This window comes from Miniopterus natalensis, chromosome 2, assembly GCF_054644295.1.
Source record: "Miniopterus natalensis isolate mMinNat1 chromosome 2, mMinNat1.hap1, whole genome shotgun sequence".
Taxonomy (NCBI): Eukaryota; Metazoa; Chordata; class Mammalia; order Chiroptera; family Miniopteridae; genus Miniopterus; species Miniopterus natalensis.
In genome coordinates, this window is record NC_142082.1 from 91888448 (window position 1) to 91908642 (window position 20195).

The 20195-nt window shown below is 40.2% G+C and overlaps 1 protein-coding gene across 1 annotated transcript; it reads left to right on the top strand.

Annotated features, from left to right (window-relative positions):
• The first annotated feature begins 3828 nt into the window (after positions 1–3828).
• Positions 3829–5454, top strand: LOC148093740 (endogenous retrovirus group K member 25 Env polyprotein-like). Its single transcript, XM_087813742.1, has one exon. It carries the CDS (start codon positions 3829–3831, stop codon positions 5452–5454), a length of 1626 nt encoding a protein of 541 aa, XP_087669868.1.
• Positions 5455–20195: the final 14741 nt, after the last annotated feature.

The window sequence follows — 20195 nt, forward strand, 5'->3', positions numbered from 1 at the left end:
GGATTGTTTCCACTTTGGTTGTTTCCATGTAGTGGCCACCGTGAATAATGCTGCAATGAACATATGGGTGCATATATCTTTGCGAATAAATGTTTTCAGGTTTTTCAAGTAGATACCCAGAAGAGGGATTGCTGAGTCATATGGTAACTCTATTCTTAATATTTTAAGAAACTGCCATACTTGTGGGGTCCTGGGCCCCGGGGCAGCGGACCGCGGCGCACTGGTGTTCTTGAAAGAGATCAGCCAGGCGCGTCAGTGCCAAGGCCACCTGTAAATCAGGGAGTGCCTACATGTCTGCTGCCCTGTGTGCTCAGCCCCGCATAGTTCCCAGATCCAATTAGGCCAGATACTCCCCTACCTTATCTGGGAAACAGTCCTTTGAGACGCCGGTGTGGCTGCAACCTCCTCTAAAGTGTTGTATCTAGGAATGTCGTAGAAGGTCAGAAGGTTGGCAGGATGCCCTGAAACACTGTATAATATGCTGTGGCTCTGAATAAACTTTGCTTGACTCTCGCCAGCATCCCTGAGCGAGAGAGCCCTCCCAGCCCCATTGTCTCGTCTCTTTCTTCTTTTTTCTTCACCTCCGGAGCTCAGTCCTGCTCGCCGCGGCTGGTTGGCGGCAAGTGGCGCCCGAACAGGGACCTGAAGGCTTCTGGGGGCAAGACTGTCGGTGGCGCGCGCAGTGAAATTTGGGTAAGTGGCAGTCTTGGATGAGGTTTTGTCACTGGGAGTAAGAAATTATGGGGCAGGCTTCTAGCGCTGATCTATTTGTTCAGGTTTTGCAAACAATGCTGCAGCTGCGAGGGGTACGTGTGGAGGCTTCGCAGCTGGCTAAATTTCTTGCTTTCGTTAGGACTGTTTGTCCCTGGTTCCCCTCTGATGGCACTATTAATATTGAAACTTGGAAAAAGGTTGGCGATCGCATCCAGGGCCACTTTCAAGCTCACGGGCCCGACCAAACCCCGGTAGATGCCTTCGCTTTGTGGTCTCTCATAAGGGATTGCCTGGTTAATGATAGTGAGGCAGAAAAATGGCGGCGGCTTCGGGGAAGCCTGCGGCGCTCTCAGTCTATTACCACCTTGGCGCCGCCTGCTGACCCTCCACCACCTCTGCCTTCCCTCGCTCCTTCTTCGGCCCGACCTTGATTCTCCTCCTCGACTTTCTGCCTCTGCATATTTTCCTCCGGGCCACTGACTTGTCCTGCCCTATGCGCTGATCCTATCGTATGGAAAAATAACTCCCCCGTATGGGTAGATCAGTGGCCCTTGAACTCTGAGAAACTTGCTGCTGCACGTGAGTTGGTGCAGGAACAACTCACTGCTGGCCACATAGAGCCTTCTAACTCTCCTTGGAACTCACCGATTTTTGTAATAAGAAAAAGGTCTGGGAAGTGGCGATTGTTGCAGGACCTCCGCAAGGTAAATGACACTATGTGCTCAATGGGGGCCTTGCAGCCAGGGCTCCCGAATCCTGCAGCCATACCCCGGGACACCTATAAAATTGTAATAGATTTAAAGGATTGTTTTTATACCATTCCCCTCCATCCGAGGGACAGGGAACGGTTTGCATTCAGTGTTCCAGCTATCAATTTGCAGAGACCCATGCAACGGTATCAGTGGAAAGTGCTTCCCCAGGGGATGGCTAATAGTCCTACACTTTGTCAGAAGTTCGTTGACCGGGCTGTTTCCCCAATCCGGGAGGAATACCCAGATGTATATATCATTCATTACATGGATGACATCTTGTTGACGCATGCTGACTCCCCCACCCTGTTGCAAGCCTATGGACAGTTACGGCAGTCCCTGCAGCTGCACGGCCTTCAGATTGCCTCTGAAAAGGTACAGTCTCATGCCCCTTACAGTTATCTTGGCTATACTCTCCATCCTGCCCATTTTCACCCACAAAAATTAGTTATTCGTACTGAACATCTTAAAACACTTAATGATTTTCAAAAACTGCTTGGAGATATTAATTGGATCCGACCCTCCCTTTGTTTATCCACAGCCCAGTTGCTTCCTTTATTTAACACCCTTAAAGGGGACGCTGATCCGACCTCCCCCCGTGAGCTTACCACGGAGGCTCGTCAAAGCCTCCAGATAGTAGAGCGAGCCCTTGCTGCGGCTCGACTTACTTATTGTGATTATCGACTCCCTTGGGACTTAATAATCTTACCATCTCGTCATGCCCCCACGGGAGTCCTTTATCAGGGTGGAGTTCTGACATGGATTCATGGTAAGGCTAGTCCCTCGAAGAACTTAATGCCTTACTATGAGTTAGTGGCCCACTGCATTCGGACGGGTCGGAAGCTGAGCACTCTATACCTTGGTCAAGATCCTGCCACTATTATTCTCCCTTATACCGCTGCGGAAGTGGACTGGCTTTTGAACATGTGCGATTCCTTCTCCTTGGCACTAGCGTCCTTTACTGGCAACATACAGCACCATTTGCCCAAGGACAAAATATTACATTTTCTAGCTACCACCCCTCATACTATTATGCGGTTGACCTCGCATCGCCCTATCACACAGGCCACTACGGCTTTTACTGATGGTTCCTCTACTGGCATCGCCGTACTTGTCCTCCCTAACGAGGTCAAAACTTGGGCCACTTCCTACTCCTCCGCACAACCCACTGAGCTTTTTGCCGTTTTGCAGGCATTTCTTGCTGTCCCTGGACCTTTGAATATTTACTCTGACAGTCATTATGTTGTTACCTCTCTACAACATCTGGAAGTCACGCCTCTTTTGCGGGGACACAATTCTACTGTTCTAACACTTTTCACTCAACTTCAACAGGCTATCCACGACAGACAATCGCCGTTTTTCATTGCTCATATCCGCAGTCATTCTCAACTCCCTGGCCCACTGCACGCTGCCAACGCTCTCGCAGACAGCCATACCCGTTTGATGGCACTAGTAGCCCAAACCCCTCTTCAAGATGCCACTGATTCGCATCGTCTACATCATCAATCGGCAAAATCTTTACGCCAACAATTTCATATTACACGTGAACAGGCTCGCGAGATTGTTCGCAATTGTCCAGCTTGTGCAGAATTCCTCCCTGTTCCCCACTATGGGGTTAACCCCCGTGGCCTCTGCCCTAATGACCTTTGGCAGATGGATGTTACCCATGTAGCGTCCTTTGGTCGCCTGCAGTATGTTCATGTCACCATTGACACCTGTTCTCACTTCATGTGGGCCACATGTCTCTCGGGTGAGAATGTGAACGCAGTGCAACAACACCTCTTACACTGCTTCGCTGTTATGGGTACTCCCCGAGAAATCAAAACGGACAATGCCCCTGCTTATACCAGTGCTAGCCTACGCCGTTTTGCCCAACAGTTTCGTTTTTCTCTTAAGACTGGAATTCCCTACAACCCTCAGGGACAGGGAATAGTGGAACGTGCGCATCAAGTCCTGAAACACCACTTAGTAAAATTAAGGAAAGGGGGAGTAGGGGGATATACACCCACTCCCCAAAAGCTACTTATGCATACCTTATTTGTCATAAATTTTTTAACTCTGGATGATGATGGACGTTCCGCCGCAGACCGGTTTTGGAATCCACAACGTCAAACTCATCCTCTGGTACTGTGGCGGGATCCTCTAACCGGTACTTGGCATGGCCCTGATCCAGCTTTAATGTGGGGTCGAGGATATGTTTGTGTTTTTCCCACAGATGCCCCTGCTCCTCGGTGGCTGCCTGCGCGGTGTGTGAAGCATGCCCCGAACCAAGATCGCCCGGCTTCGCCGTCGATTACAACGCCTGCATCTGACGCCTGAGCATCGAAGCCATGATGTTGTGGACCGCCCACAGGACCTGGCAATGATGCCCCTGACAACAGCTCTCCAGGCTCTTTTCTTTCTTTGGTTACTGACCTTCCCTGTGGGACGGGCGGAAAATCTTTGGGCATATCTGCCTAACCCTCCCTTGTTACATCCTGTAACCTGGGATGATCTTCAAGTACCTGTATATGTGAATAATACTAAAATCTTGGGCCTCCCTTCGGCCGCTCATATTTGGCCGCAATGGAGGGACGGCTATTCCTATCTCGGAGTCAGTAAGTTTCCCCCCATTTGTTTTACTGTGACTGATTCCCTGCCTCATTGCGTCCGACTGAGGCATACCCTTGAATCTGATGGAAACCAGTCCCGCTCTGGGATTTATTGGAATGTTAAGTACCTATACCCTATTTTCAATTGCTCTAACAGGGGAACTGGCCCGCTGCCGCAGAAGATGAAGGCGTGTTCTGAAAGGGTGTCCCAAAGCAGCGGCGGGATTGACTGGAAAAGCTGCCATGACAACTGGACTGTTTGCAACGCACAAATCTGTGAATGGGCACCCCTAGACGCCGACTGCCATCCTACGCAACAGGTCGCAAGGTTATGGACTGGGAACAACAAGACGTGGCAAACTGACTTGTGGAAGCTGACTGCCAGCTTGGGACGAATTACCGTCTACAAGGTCAATGTGACTGTGTCCCCACACGGAATCTCAGGCAGTGGATCAGCATGGAACGTTTCTACCACTGCCTGTGTTCCTGAGCCTTATGCTCTGCTGGTAGGCCCCCTCAATCTATCACGAAGCAATGACTCTGGAGTGTACTCCTTAAATTGTACTAACTGTGCCCTTGCCAATTGTGTAAACGCTTCTACGGAGTATCCCGTAGCTATATTGTTTCAACCTTCGTTTGTGTTCCTTCCTGTGAACCTTACTGAACCTTGGTATGAGGAACGTAGTTTAGAATTGTTAGATAGAGTTCGTAATCAGTTGACTAGGGGAAAACGATTTATTGGGTTGCTCATTGCTGGTATTACTGCCTTAGTAACTATGATTGCAACTGCTGCGGCTTCGGCCATTGCTCTGTCTACCAGTATCCAAACAGCTGAATTTGTCAATCAGTTAGCTAGTAATGTTACACGCACCTTGGAGACACAACAGGATTGGGATTATCGTGTTGAACAGCGTCTGAATGCTCTATATGACACTGTTCAGATCCTAGGGGAAGAGTTAGTCAGCTTAGAGACCCGCGTCTCTTTGCTTTGTCACGCCGCCTTCCGTTTTATGTGTGTGACTCCCGTACCATACAATGCCTCCCGCTTTGCGTGGCACAAGGTAAAAAATCACTTGAATGATATATGGCATGATACTAATACCTCTTTAGATATACAATTACTGCATCGTGAGATTCGGGACTTACTTAATGCCCCCCCACTAGATTTGGATCTAGCAAAACAGGCTCAATCTTTCTTTAATTCTCTGCGTGCTGCTTTCCCCTCCATGACTCAGTGGGGACAGCAACTTATCGGCCTAGTGACCGTGGCAGCATGCGGGGTCCTGGGTATGGTAACCATCTGTTATTGCCTGCGTCTTGGAGCAGCACAGGTCTCTCAGTTGTTTGTTTCCTTGAAATATCTGCAATTGCAGCTGGGGAAAGACCGCCTTAATTTTTAAAACAAAAAGGGGGAGCTGTGGGGTCCTGGGCCCAGGGGCAGCGGACCGCGGCGCACTGGTGTTCTTGAAAGAGATCAGCCAGGCGCGTCAGTGCCAAGGCCACCTGTAAATCAGGGAGTGCCTACATGTCTGCTGCCCTGTGTGCTCAGCCCCGCATAGTTCCCAGATCCAATTAGGCCAGATACTCCCCTACCTTATCTGGGAAACAGTCCTTTGAGACGCCGGTGTGGCTGCAACCTCCTCTAAAGTGTTGTATCTAGGAATGTCGTAGAAGGTCAGAAGGTTGGCAGGATGCCCTGAAACACTGTATAATATGCTGTGGCTCTGAATAAACTTTGCTTGACTCTCACTCAGCATCCCTGAGGGAGAGAGCCCTCCCAGCCCCATTGTCTCGTCTCTTTCTTCTTTTTTCTTCACCTCCGGAGCTCAGTCCTGCTCGCCGCGGCTGGTTCACGGCACATACTGTTTTCCATTGTGGCTGTACCAGTTTATATTCCCACAAGCAGTGAATGAAGGTTCTTTTTTCTCCACAACTTCTCCAACACTTGGCATTACCTGTCTTGTTGATAATAGCCATTCTAATAGGTATGAGGTGGTATTTCATTGTAGTTTTGTTTGCATTTCCCTAATAGCTAGTGAAGTTGAGCATCTTTTTATATATCTGTTGGCCATTTGTACATCTTCTTGGGAGAAGTGTCTGTTCAGGTCCTCAGCCCATTTTTTAATTGCGTTGTTTGGTTGGTTGTTGATTTCTATGAGTTCTTTATATTGTTTCAGTCAATTAAACACACACACAAACAAAGCTAATTAATAATCAGATCTATATGTGTGCAAAGCCAATGGCCAATTTCTTCCAGGTACATTATTTAAAAGTACACATGGAAATAAAATGCTTACTGAAACCTGAACAAGTTCCTTCCAACTTGCCTAACTTCTTCATTTAAGATTACTTAATTAGAGCAGTAAAAAAAAAGTTGGCATCTGTGGGACTTCAGGCCAAGGAAATGAAATATCTCTGCCCATGTTTACACCCACTATGCATTTCATATCAGGATCAAGTCACTAGTGACAATAAATTTTGAGGCTAAACTATGGTTGCCCATGGGTCTTGGCCCCACTGGGGACTGGTTATGGGACACACACATGTGTGCCCAAGTTTCAGTCCACAGCTCTTTCCCTTCAGTCAGAAGGCAGCCAGAGGAACACAGGGGGAATGTTTGTTTCCAGGGCATTTCAGTGACATTACTCAATACTCTATAGTTCTAATTACTTCAAGTTCAAAATTAACACCCCAAGGCAACATTAAAAATTGTATTTAATTTTGATAAGTAAAGTATACAGCTTTAATAATGATTGCCTTCTGAAAAAGCCATTCTTATTAGATAAGAAGTTAAAATCATAAAAGAAACACTTTATTTTATTTATTTTTAATCTTCACCCAAGGATATTTTTTCCATTGCTTTTCAGAGAGAGAAACACTGATATGAGAGAGAAACCTTGGTTGGTTGTCTTCCACACCCAGACCTACCTGAGCCAAAAGATTGAGCCCAAAACCAAGGCCCTTGACCAGAATCAAACCTGAGACCCTTCAGTCCATAGACCAACACTCTAACCACTGAGCCAAACCAGCCTGGGCAAATGCAACATTTTTAAACCATCAAAATTAGTGTTGTCACACATCACATTTGGCAATTTTTCACCATGTCCAACATCCAAAGAGATGACAGTCAAGTACACTTCCTTTCAACTGGAAAAAGACTCTCCAGTGTCAAAAAGTCCACTAGAATTGGCAAGAAAAACAGATCTGTAGTCATCACAAAGTTCATTTGGCATCTCGCTTCATATGAAGATCTATTTAATTAAGTCAGCCTCAGAGATGGAGTCAGTTTTCCAAACAGGAGAGTATGAATGTAATAGTCAAACAGAATAAAAACAAAATTTGTGCTACTGTGAATGTATTTTATGGAAAATAGGGCCACATGGAGTGTAAATGTGTAGGGACCTTCAATAAGCTAAAGTGCATTTATAAAAGTACATTTTAAAAGCATGCAGGACAGAGAGAAGAAAGATGGTGGCACTCTGACAAGAAGCAGAGAGTCCTTACTCCCAGACACAGACTCAATGTACTGCTGAAATGCTGAATAGCCAGCTTTGAAAAATAAGGAAAATACACCCAAGTGAACATATTTCAAGTAAGGAGCACTGAAGAAACATCATAGAGTCTGGTAAGAGAAGGGGGTCATAGAAACGGGGGTGCCCCTGAAGCCAGTGCTAGGCCCAAGGACGGAGGGCTAGAGGCTGCAAAGCTCCCTTGGAGTGTGGACTGGCATCTAAAAGCTGGATCTCAAATCCATAGTGAAGGAGAAGGGAAGGAGAGCCCATACAGGATGGGCAGAGGGATCCAGAGGAACAGTGTGCTGGCTAGGAGGGGACCGAGCATTCCCAGTTAAACAATGCTTCTAATGGCAGCAGACAGGACAGGATTCTTTTAGTTCAGATGCTGACCCAGGGAGAGGTTGTACCACAGTGTGTGGCTTCCCAATATAAAGAAACCAGAACGCTGCACTGAGCAGCGACCTAGAGGGACCCTCTCCTTTCTTGTAAGACATTGTGTCAAACCCCAGAAAACATTTCAATTGTGTGGCACAAGGAAGGGGAAGAGATTGGAGCTGCCAGTGGGGCAGATCAGCTCTCCAGCTGCTGAGCTGCTGGTGCAGCATATGGGGACTTTTGGCCCACCCTGAGGGGAGCCAGGATAGCATGCAAGGAGCTGCCACAGCTTTACTGAGCTCAGCTGTTCAGGGGAGCTGTGAGGGGCTGACTTTTTGACCTCTCCTGCATGGTACCGAGGCACAAGGGTAACGGTACCTTACAGGACGGGTTCTCTGCCTGCATGTTGCTTTGTGCATTTTTGAGTTTTTGATTGCTGAACAAGCATCCACCTTCCTGGCTTGCACTGGGAAGACAAACCAGCGAAACCTGGGGTTGTGTCTGCATAGTGGAGAGTTTGAAATAAGTGCATTGTACATCAGTCAACCAGATCTGGGAAAGGAGAGGTGGGGCATGCCTTCCTCTACTAAAGACTAGGAGCACCACCCCCAAAAAGAAAAGGGTTGGTACAGCTCACTGAAACCCTAGATATTTCCCTCAGGGCACAGTCCTGAGGGGGAAGGAAGGACAGCTCACAGAACAAAATTACAAGAATGACAATACAAGAATAAGATTCTCAGGGACTATTGCTTGGGAACTGTAAGAAAAGCCTATAACAACTTCTGGAGGCTGGGGAGGCAAAGTGTTTACTGAATTATTATTTTTTTAATCAAACCCACTGAGCCCAGGTTGCTGAAACTGCCCATACAGAAAAAGCAACAGACTGAAGTCAATCCAAAAATGCAGCAGGCCATTGTATGAGGAACTAGAATTGAAGGATAGGATAGAGACTGAGGAGTTGGCTTTAAAGCAGAGATTAATTTCCCCAAGTGACTGCCTGACAGTGAAACCACTAAGTAAGGGGAGCAAATCCTGAACTACACTAGCAGGCCTGCACCCTAAAGACTTCTCAGAAGACTCTGGAGTAAGACCAGGCAAACATAAAGGGGAGGAAAAATAGCTGACAAGTGGAGGTGGTCCACAGACAGCCTCAGATCAACCAACTACCTAAGGACTCCAGAGCCAAAACTAGAGAGCTCTACACTTTGGCTAATACACAAATACCTCCCAGGAGAACTGAAATCAGCATACAAAACAGTGACCATGAGACAACATAAGCTGCCCAGAAGAAATTCACCCGATTGACTTTTATTTTTTTAAAAAAAGAGAAAAGAAAAAAATTTTCTTTATAAATTTTTTTAATTTTAATTTTTGAATTCTTTAAATAATTTTTAAAATTTGTTTTCTGTGTTGTTTTTTTGTTTTGCTTTGTTTTGCCTCTTTTTGTCTTATTATCAAGATTTTTTTTATATTCTCTGCTTAATTTCTGGCATACTGTCATGATAACAACAAAGTTTACTGCTTTTATCTATTGTTTACCCCATATCTCTTATTGGACTCCCTCCTTGTCCTTGCTTTATCTCTCTTCTTCCATTAGCATAACTTTTTTTCCTCTTTCTTTTCTTTTTCTATCCTTTTATTCTCTGTCTTTCTGTCTTTTTGTTTTGTTTGTTTGTTTCTGTTTGTCTCTTAATATTATTTTTATTTTTTATTTTTCAATTACTTTCCTATTCCTACACTATACCTTAATTTTTTGCTCACCCTTTGAGAATCTTTTCTCTGCCCCTTTTATCTCCCAGTTAATTCTATATTTTTTACTTCTTAATTTATATTATTACTATTAAATTTTATTTTTCTTTACTATTAGCAATAATATCTTTATCTCTATATTTTTTTTTCTGATTTTTTTGTTTTTATTTCTTTGTTTGTTTTCTTTTAGCATTTGTGTTCTCACTTCACTCTCCCAATTTTACTTTCTCTTGGTGTGTTTTCATCGTGATTGTCAAGATAATTAGTAAGATACTGCTTGTTTCCTGGGAGTTTGGTTATGTTTTGATTTGCCTTGCCAGGACCTGTACAATAGCTCATGTGACATGGCTGGATCTGAGCCACATACATAACTAACCTGAGAGAAGAGTCCTCTCAAGATTGGGTAAACAACAATCTAGACTTAATCACAACAGGAGAGGCAAAGAGCACACAAAAGGGACACATACAAAAGGGAAATGCCCAGAGCAAATAGCTCAGAAGTATAAGGAAAACACACTTCTTGGCTCCACTGCACATACATTACAAAATCGCACCCCACCAAGACTGGGAGACAGCATATATATCTAATACACAAATAGAAACATTAAAAGCCACCAAAATGGGGAGACAAAGAAACAAACCCCAAGCTAAAGAAAAGGAAAAATCACAAGAAAAAGAGTTTGATGAGATGGAGTTAAGCAGGTTATCAGAAATAGAGTTCAGAGTATTGGTTATAAAATGCTCAAGGAAATTAATGAGAACAACAAAACACATCACAGAAAGGTCAGGAACTTAGGAAAAACATGAAAAAACAGCTAAATATCATAAATAAGAACCAAACAGAAATGAAGAATGTAATATCTGATATCAAGAATACAGCAGAAGGAATAAAAACAAGATCAATTAAGCAGATAGAATAAGTGACTTAGAAGATACTGTATTTAAAAAGCTCTATCAGAGAGGGGAAAAAAACTTTAAAAAGATGAGGACTGTCTAAGGGAGCCATGGGACAACACGAAGCAAAACAACATTTGCATAATAGGGGTTCCAGAGGGGGAGGAAAGTGAATAAGGGTTAGAGAACTTGGTGGAGGAAATAATGACAGAAAATTTTCCTAAGCTGATGAGAAAGCTATACAAGTTCAGGAAGCCCACTGGGTCCAAAACAAGAGGAACCCAAAGAGATCCATTCCAAGACACATCATAATTAAAAAGGCAAATGGTAAATACAAAGAGAATATTAAGGGCTGCAAGAGAGAGTCAAGCAGTGACCTACAAGGGAACCCCCATAAGGCTGACATCAGATCTCTCAAGAGAAACACTTCAGGCCAGAAGGGAGTGGCATGAAGTTCTCAAACTAATGAAAAGCAGGAACATGCAACCAAGACTGCTTTACCCAGCAAGGCTATCATTTAAAATTAAATGTGGGTCCTGCTGGGCATGGCTCAATGGTTGAGCGTTGACCTAGGATCCAGGCAATTGGGGTTCGATTCCCTGTCAGGGCACATGTCCAGGTTGTGGGCTCAATCAATGACTCTCTCATCATTGATGTTCTGGTCTCTCTCTCCCTCTCCTTTCCTCTCTCTCAAATCAATAAAGATACATTTAAAAAAATAAATAATAAAATAAAATAAAATAATAAAATAAAATAAAATAGAACGTGAAATAAAGAGCTTCCCAGACAAAAGGAGGCTAAAGAAGTTCAGTACCACCAAACAAACATAGCAAAAAATGCTAAAAGGACTTCTTTAAGAAGAAGAAATATTGAGAGAAAGGAACATCAGCATAAAGGGAGAAATGGCACTAAATAAGTATATACAAATAGTAACCTTAAATGTAAAAAGAATAAATGCTCCAACCAAGAGACATAAGGTAGTCAAATGGATAAGAAAACAGGACTCAAACATATGCTGTCTACAAGAGACCTATCTCAGAGAAAAAGATTCACACAGGCTGAAAGTGAAGGGATGGAAAAATTTTTCCATGCATATTGAAACGAAACAAAACAAAAAGACAGAGTAGCAATACTTATTTCTGACAAAATAGACTTCAAAATAAAGACCATATCAAGAGACAAAATTGCCACTACATAATACTAAAAGGATGAATCCAACAGGAGCAAATAACCCATATATATATATATATATATATCTCCACCCAATATTGGAGCATCTAAATATATTAAAAAAAAAAAATCTTGGTGGACTTTGAGGGGGAGATCAACAACAACACAATCATAGTGGGGGACTTTGATCATCACTGGACAGATCAAGACAAAAAATCAACATGGAAACACAGACCTTTTTGACACACTAGCTCTAATGGATTTAATTGGCACAGAACATTTCATCCCAAAGCAGCAGAATACACATTTTTCTCAAGGGCACATTGAATATTCTCAAAAATAAACTACATATTAGGGAACACGGCAAGTGTCTACAAATTCAAGAAGACTGAAATCATATCAAGCATTCTCTTGGGAAACAATGACATGAAACTAGAAATCCACCACTAAAAAAAAAAAAAAAAATTCAAACACATGAAGGCTAAATAGCTTATTATTAAACAATGAATGGGTTACCAATGAGATCAAGGAAAAAATCACAAACCTCCAAGAAAGAATTAAAATGAACAGATAACAACCCAAAATCTATGGGACACTGCAAAAGCAGTCCTGAGAGAAAACTTCATAGCAATACAAGTATACCTCAAAAAATAGAGGGAACATATCTGAACATAATAAAAACAATATACAACAAACCTAAGCCAACATCATACTCAATGGACAAAAACTAAAAGCATTTCCCTTAATAAGAGGAAAAATATAGGATTGTCCACTTTTACCACTCTTATTCAATATGGTACTGGAAGCCTTGCCACAGCTATCAGAAAGAATAAAAACATAAGCAGTATCCAAATTGGAAAGGAGGAAATAAAACTCTCATTATTTGCAGGTGACATGATATTGTACATAGAAAATCCTAAAGACTCCATCAAAGTACAACTAGATTTCATAAATGAATTCGGTAAGGTAGCTGGGTACAATATTAACATCCTGAAATCTATGGCATTTTTACACACCAACAATGAACTGTCAGAAAGAGAAACTAAAAAACAATACCATTAACCATTGCAACTAAAAAAATAAGATACCTAGGAATAAACTTAACCAAGGATGTAAAAGACCTGTACTCAGAAAACAACAGGACACTGGAAAAAGAAATAGAGGAAAATATATTGGAAGAAAATACCATGATCATGGACTGGAAAAATTAACACCATTCAAATGTCCATACCACCCAAAGCAATCTATAGATTCAATGCAATTCCTATTAAAATACTAACAGAATATTTCACAGAGATAGAACAAGTATTCCAAAAATTTATATGGAACCAAAAAAGACCCTGAATAGCTGCAGCTATCTTGAAAAAGAACAGAGTGGGGGGATCACTTTACCAGACATCAAACTTTACTACAAAGCCAATGTAATCAAAACAGCCTGGTATTGGTACAACAGACATATAGATTAATGGAACAGAAAAGAGACCCCATAAATACACCTATGCAATTATGGTCAGTTAATTTTTGACAAAGAAGCCTAGAGCATACAATGGAGTAAAGACAATCTCTTCAATAAATAGCGATGGAAAAATTGGACAGATACATGCAAAAAAAAAATGAAACTAGATCACCAACTTACACTACACACAAGAATAAATTCTAAATGAATAAAAGATATAGATGTAAGTCATGAAACCATAAAAATCCTGGAAGAAAACATAGGCGGTAAAGTCACAGACATTTCATGAGTGGCATTTTTACTGAAAAATCTGCTAGGGCAAGAGAAACAAAAGAAAAAATAAACAAATGGGACTACATTAAACTAAAATGCCTCTCTACAGCAAAAGAAATCAGCCTCAAAATAAAAAGGACACCCACGGTCTGGGAAAGCATATTTGCCAAAGATTTACCTGATAAGGGGCTAATTTCCAAAGTGTACAAAGAACTCATACTACTCAACAAGATGAAGACAAACAACCCAATTAAAAAATGAGCAAAGGACCTGAATAGACACTTCTCCAAAGAGGACATACAGATGGCCAAGAGACATATGAAAAAATGCTCAATATTGCAAATCATCTGAGAAATGCAAATTAAAAGCACAATGAAGTATTATTTCATACCTGTCAGAATGGCTACCATCAACAAATGAACAAATGACGTGCTGGCAAGGATGTGAAGAAAGGGGAGCCTTAGTACACTGCTGATTGGAATGCAGCCACTATGGAAAACAGTATGAAGTTTCCTCAAAAAATTAAAAATAGAACTGCCTTTTGACAGAGTGACCCCAATACTAGAAATATAGCCTAAGAATCCTGAAACACTAATCAGAAAGAATATATACACCCCTATGTTCATAGAAGCACAATTTACCATAGCTGAGATCTGGAAACAGACCAAGTGCCCATCATTAGATGAGTGGATAAAAAAGCTGTGGGACATTTACACCATGAAAAACTATGCAGCTGTAATAAAGAAGGATCTCGTACCCTTTGGGACAGCATGGATGGACCTGGAAAATATTATGCTAAGCGAAATGAGCCAGCCAGGGAAAGACAAATATCACATAATCTCACTTATTTGTGGAATGTAAAGAACTTAATAAACTGATGAACAGAATAGATTCAGTGACATGGAAGCATGGATCAGACTGATGACTCTCAGAGGGAAGGAAGATTCTGGGGAGGGGGGATATTAACCAAAGAATTTATATGCATATATGCATAGCCCAAGAACAGAGACATGGTGTGGTGAGGGACTGGGGAGGGGTGTGTGAGTGGTATGGAAGGGGTCAATGGGGACATAAGAAGACATGTGTAATGTTTTGAACAATAAAAAAAGTTTTTAAAGAGTGGTGAAAGTGGGTATCCCTGTCTTGTTCCTGTTTTTAAGGGAAATGTTTTAGTTTTTGACCATTCAATATGATGTTGGCTGTAGATTTATCATATATGGCCTTTATTATGTTGACATGTTTCCTCTATTCCCACTTTGTTGAGAGTTTTTATCAAAAATGGGTGCTGGATTTTGTCGGATTCTTTTTCTGCATCTATTGATATGATCATATGATTTTTGTCCTTCATTTTGTTTATGTGATTTATAACATTTATTGATTTGAGGAAGTTATACCAGCCTTGCATTTCTGGAATAAATTGTGGTCATGGTGTATGATCTTTGTAATGTATTGCTGGATCTGGTTTGGTAATATTTTGTTGAGGATTTTAACATCTATGTTCATCAGGGATACTGGCCAATAATTTTCTTTATTTGTGGTGTCTTTATCTGGTTTTGGGATTAGGATGGTGCTGGCCTCATAAAAAGAGTTTGGGAGCATTCCCTCCTCTTGAATTTTGCGGAATACTTTGAGGACAATAGGTGTTAATTCTTCAATGAATGTTTGGTAAAACTTGCCTATAAATCCATCTGGTCCTATACTTTTGTTTGCTGAAAGATTTTTGATTAATGCTTGAATTTCATTAGTTGTTAATGGCCTATTCAGGCTTTCTGCCTTTTCTTGATTCAGTTTTGGAAGGTTGTCCATTTCTTGATTCAGCTTCTAAGAATTTGTCCATTTCCCCCATGTTGGCATATAGGTGCTTGTAATATTTTCTTACAATCTTTTGTATTTCTGTTGGGTGAGTTGTTATATAGCTTCTTTCATTTCTGATTTTATTTATCTGGGTCCTCTCTCTTTGTTTCTTAGTGAGTCTGGCTAAAGGTGCATCAATCTTATTTACCACTTCAAAGAACCAGCTCTTGGTTTCATTGATTTTTTTGTATTGTTTTTTTAGTCTCTATGTCATTAATTCCTGCTCTGATTTTTATTATTTTCTTTCTTCTACTTCCTTGGGGCTTTTCTTCCTGTTCTCATTCAAGTTCTTTTAGTTGTGTTAGATTGTTTAATAAAGTTTTTTCTTGTTTCTTTAGGTATGCCCGTACTGCTATTAACTTTTCTCTAAGGACTGCTTACGCTGTGTCCCATAGATTTTGGGTTGTCTGTTCATTTTTGTTTTTTGCCAAGAACTCATTGATTTTTTCTTTGATCTCATTGATAACTCATTCATTGTTTAATAACATGCTATTTAGCCTCCATGTGTTTGAATATTTTTGAGTCTTTTTACAGTGGTTGATTTCTAGTTTCATGGCATTGTGATCCAAGAAGATGCTTGATATGATTTCTTTTTTTTTTTTAAATTTTAGGTGTGTTTATTTTTGTTTAAAATATTGCAGATGTCCCTTTTTCTCCAAAAAGACCCATTCCACCCCATTCACACACCCCTCCCCAATTCCCCTCCACACCATTGTTCATGTCCTTGGGTTGCTCATTTACACATACAAATTCTTTGGTTAATCTCTCCGATTCCACCCACGCACCCTCCGCAGTCCCTCTGAGATTTGTCAGTCTGATCCATGCTTCCATGTCATTGAATCTATTCTGATCATTAGTTTATTAAGTTCTTTAGATTCCACATATAAGTGAGATCATGTGATGTTTATCTTTTCCTGACTGGCTTATTTTGCTTAGCATAATATTCTCCAAGTCCTTCTGTAGTGTTCCAAAGGATACAAGACCCTTCTTTTTAACAGCTGTGTAGATTCCATGCTTTACATGTCCCACGGTTTTTTTATCCACTCATCTAATGATGGGCACTTGGGCTGTTTCCAGATCTTAACTATTGTAATTTGTGCTGTTATGAACATAAGAGTGAATATATTCTTTTGATTAGTGTTTCAGTATTTTTAGGATATATTTATAAAAGTGGGATCACTGGGTCAAAAGTCAGCTCCATTTTTAATTTTTTGAGGAAACTCCATATTGTTTTCCATAGTGGCTGCACCAGTCTGCATTCCCACCAGCAGTGTACTAGGGTTCCCCTTTCTCCACATCCTCTCCAGCATATATCATTTGTTCATTTGTTGATGGTAGGCATTCTTACAGGAGTGCAATGATGTCTCTTGTTTTTTTAATTTGCATCTCTCTGATGATTAATGACACTGAAAATTTTCTCATATGTCTCTTAATCATCTGAATGTCCTCTTTGGAGAAGTGTCTATTTAGGTCCTTTGCTTATTTTTTAATTGGATTGTTTGTCTTCCTCTTGCTGAGTAGTATGAGTTTTTTTTACACTTTGGAAATTAGCCCCTTATTAGGTAAATCTTTGGCAAATATGTTTTCCCAGACTGTATTTTGAGGCTGATTTCTTTTGCTATGCAAAAGCTTTTTAGTTTGATCTAGTCCCATTTGTTTATTTTTTTCTTTTGTCTTAGGAGATGTATCAGCGAAAATTCCACTACGTGGGATGTCTTTTCCTTTACCGCCTTGTTTTCTTCTAGAATTTTAATAGTTTCATGACTTACATTTAAGTGTTTTATCCATTTTTAGTTTATTTTTGTGTATGGTGAATGTTGGTGGTCTAGTTTCATTTTTCTGCATGTACGTGTTCAATTTTCCCAGCACCATTTACTGAAGATACTGTGTTTAATCCATTGTATGCTCTTGCCTCTTTTGTCAAATATTAACTGACCACAATGGGCATGGGTCTATTTCTGGGGTCTCTGTTCTGTTCCATTGATATATATATGAGTGTTGTACCAATACCAGGCTGTTTTGATATTTGCTTTGTAGTACAGTTTGATGTCTGGTAAATTGATCCTTCCCACTCTGTTCTTTTTTCTCAAGATGGCGGCAGCTATTTGGAGTCTTTTTTGGTTACATATAAATTTTCAAAATGTTTGTTCTAGATCAGTGAAATATACTGTTGGTGTTTTAGTAGGAATTGTATTGAATTTATAAATTGCTTTGGGTAGTATGTACATTTTAATGATATCAATTCTTCCAATCCATGAGCATGGTATATGCTTCATTTATATCTTCCTCTATTTCTTTTTTCTGTAATTTTGTCCTGCAATTTTCGGAGTACAGATCTTTTACATCCTTGGTTAGGATTTTTCCTAGATAACTTATTTTTTAGTTGCAATCGTAAATGGTATTATTTTTTTAGTTTCTTTCTCTGAAAGTTCATTGTTGGTGAATAAGAATGCCATTGATTTCTGGATGTTGATTTTGTATCCAGCTACCTTGCCAAATTTGTTTATCAAATCTAGTAGTACTTTGATGGAGTCTTTAGGGTTTCTATGTAAAATATCATGTCACTTGCAAATAATGACAGTTTTACTCCCGCCTTTCCAATGTAGATGCCTTTTACGTTTTCTTCCTGTCTGATGGCTGTGGCAAGGACTTCCAGTAGTATGTTGAATAAGAGTGGTGAAAGTGAACACCCCTGCCTTGTTCCTGTTTTTAAGGTAAATGTGTTTAATTTTTGACCATTGAGTATGATGTTAGCTGTAGGTTTATTATATATGTCCTTTATTATGTTGAGGTATGATCCCTCTTTTCCCACTTTGCTGAGTTTTTATAAAAAATGGGTGTTGGATTTTATCAAATGTTTTTTCTGCGTCTATTGATATGATCATATGATTTTTGTCCTTCATTTTGTTTATGTGAGGTATCACATTTATTGATTTGCAGATGTTAAACCAACCTTGCATCCCCAGAATGAATCCCACTTGGTTGTGTTGTATAATGTTTTTAATGTATTGCTGGATCCGGTTTGCTAGTATTTTAGTAAGGATTTTAGCATCTATGTTCATCAGGAATTTGGCCTTTAATTTTCTTTCTTTGTAGTGTCTTTATCTGCTTTTGAGATTAGGATAATGTTGATCTCATAAAAAGAGTTTTGGGAGTTTTCCCTCCTCTTGAATTTTGTGGAATAGTTTGAATAGAATAGGTGTTAATTCTTCTTTGAATGTTTGGTAAAACTCGCCTGTAAAATCATCTGGTTCAGGACTTTTTTGCTGGGAGTTTTTTGATTACTGTTTCAATTTCATTAGTTGTTATCAGCCTATTCAGGTTTTAGGTCTTTCTTAATTCAGATTTGGAAGGTTCTATGCTTCTAGCAATTTGTCTGTTTCACTCATGTTGGCCAGTTTGTTGGCAAAGAGTTGCTCATATTATTTTCTCATTATCCTGGGTGTTTTTGTTGGTTTGGTTGTTATATCGCCTCTTTCATTTCTCATTTTATTTATTTGGGTCTTCTCTCTTTGTTTCTTAGTGAGTCTGGCTAAAGGTGCATCAATCTTATTTATCTTTTCAAAGAATCAGCTCTTGGTTTCTTTGATATTTTGTATTATTTTTTTAGTCTCTATGTCATTAATTTCTGCTCTGATCTTTATTATTTCCTTCCTTCTTCTTCCTCAGTGCTTTTCTTGCTGTTCTCGTTCTAGTTCTCTTAGTTGTTGTGTTAGGTGGTTTATTAGAGATTTTTCTTGTTTCTTGAGATAGGCCTGTAATGCTATGAATTTTCCTCTCAGGACTGCTTTCACTGTGTCCCATAAGCTTTGGATTATTCTTCATTCATTTTTGTTTCTTTCTATGAAATGTTTTATTTCTCCCTTGCTCTCATTGGTAACCTATTCATTGTTTAATAACATACTGTTTAGCCTCCAAGTGTTTGAATATTTTGTGTTTTTTTATAGTGGTTGATTTCTAGTGTCATGGCATTGTGATCCAAGAAGATGATTGATATTATTTCAATCTTCTTGAATTTGTAGAGACTTGCACTGTGCCTTAACATGTGGTCTATTTTTGAGAATGTTCCATGTGCCCTTGAGATAAATGTGTATTCTGCTGCTTTGCGGTAAAATGTTTTATAAATGTCAATTAAATCCATTAGGTGTAGTGAGTCATTTAAGGTCTATATTTCCCTGTTGATTTTTTGTCTTGAAAACCTCCCCAATGCTTACATTGGGGTGGTAAAGTCCCCCCTGTGATTGTGTTGCTGTCAATCTCCCCTTTAAAGTTTCCAAAGAAAATTTTTATATATTTAGGTACTCCTATATTAGATGCAGAAATGTTTATAAGGGTTATTTCCTCCTGTTGGATTTATCCCTTTAGTATTATGTAGTGATCATCTTTATCATTTGTTATGGTCTCTATTTTGAAGTCTATTTTGTCAGAAATAAATATTGCTACTCCACCTTTTTTTTTCTTTCCATTTGCATGGAATATTGTATTCCATCCCTTCACTTTTAGCCTGTGTGAATCTTTTGCTCCCAGGTGAGTCTCTTGTAGACAGCATATATTTGCATTTTGTTTTCTTATTTTTTTCAGCTACCCTATGTATTTTGATTGTAGCATTTATTCCATTTACATTTAAGGTTACTATTGATATATATTTATTTAATGCCATTTTTCCACTTTTGCTGATGTACCTTTCTCTCACTATTTCTTCTTTTTCTTAGAGTAGTTCTTTTAGCATTTCTTGCAATGCTTGTTTGGTGGTACTGAACTCCTTTACCCTCCTTTTTTCTGGGAAGATCTTTATTTCACCTTCAATTTTAAATGATAGCCTAGCTGGATAAAACAGTCTTAGTTGCATGTTCTT

Coding starts and splice junctions, on each gene's coding strand:
- LOC148093740 (XM_087813742.1), top strand. CDS start 3,829: ATGCCCCTGACAACAGCTCTCCAGGCTCTTTTCTTTCTTTGGTTACTG.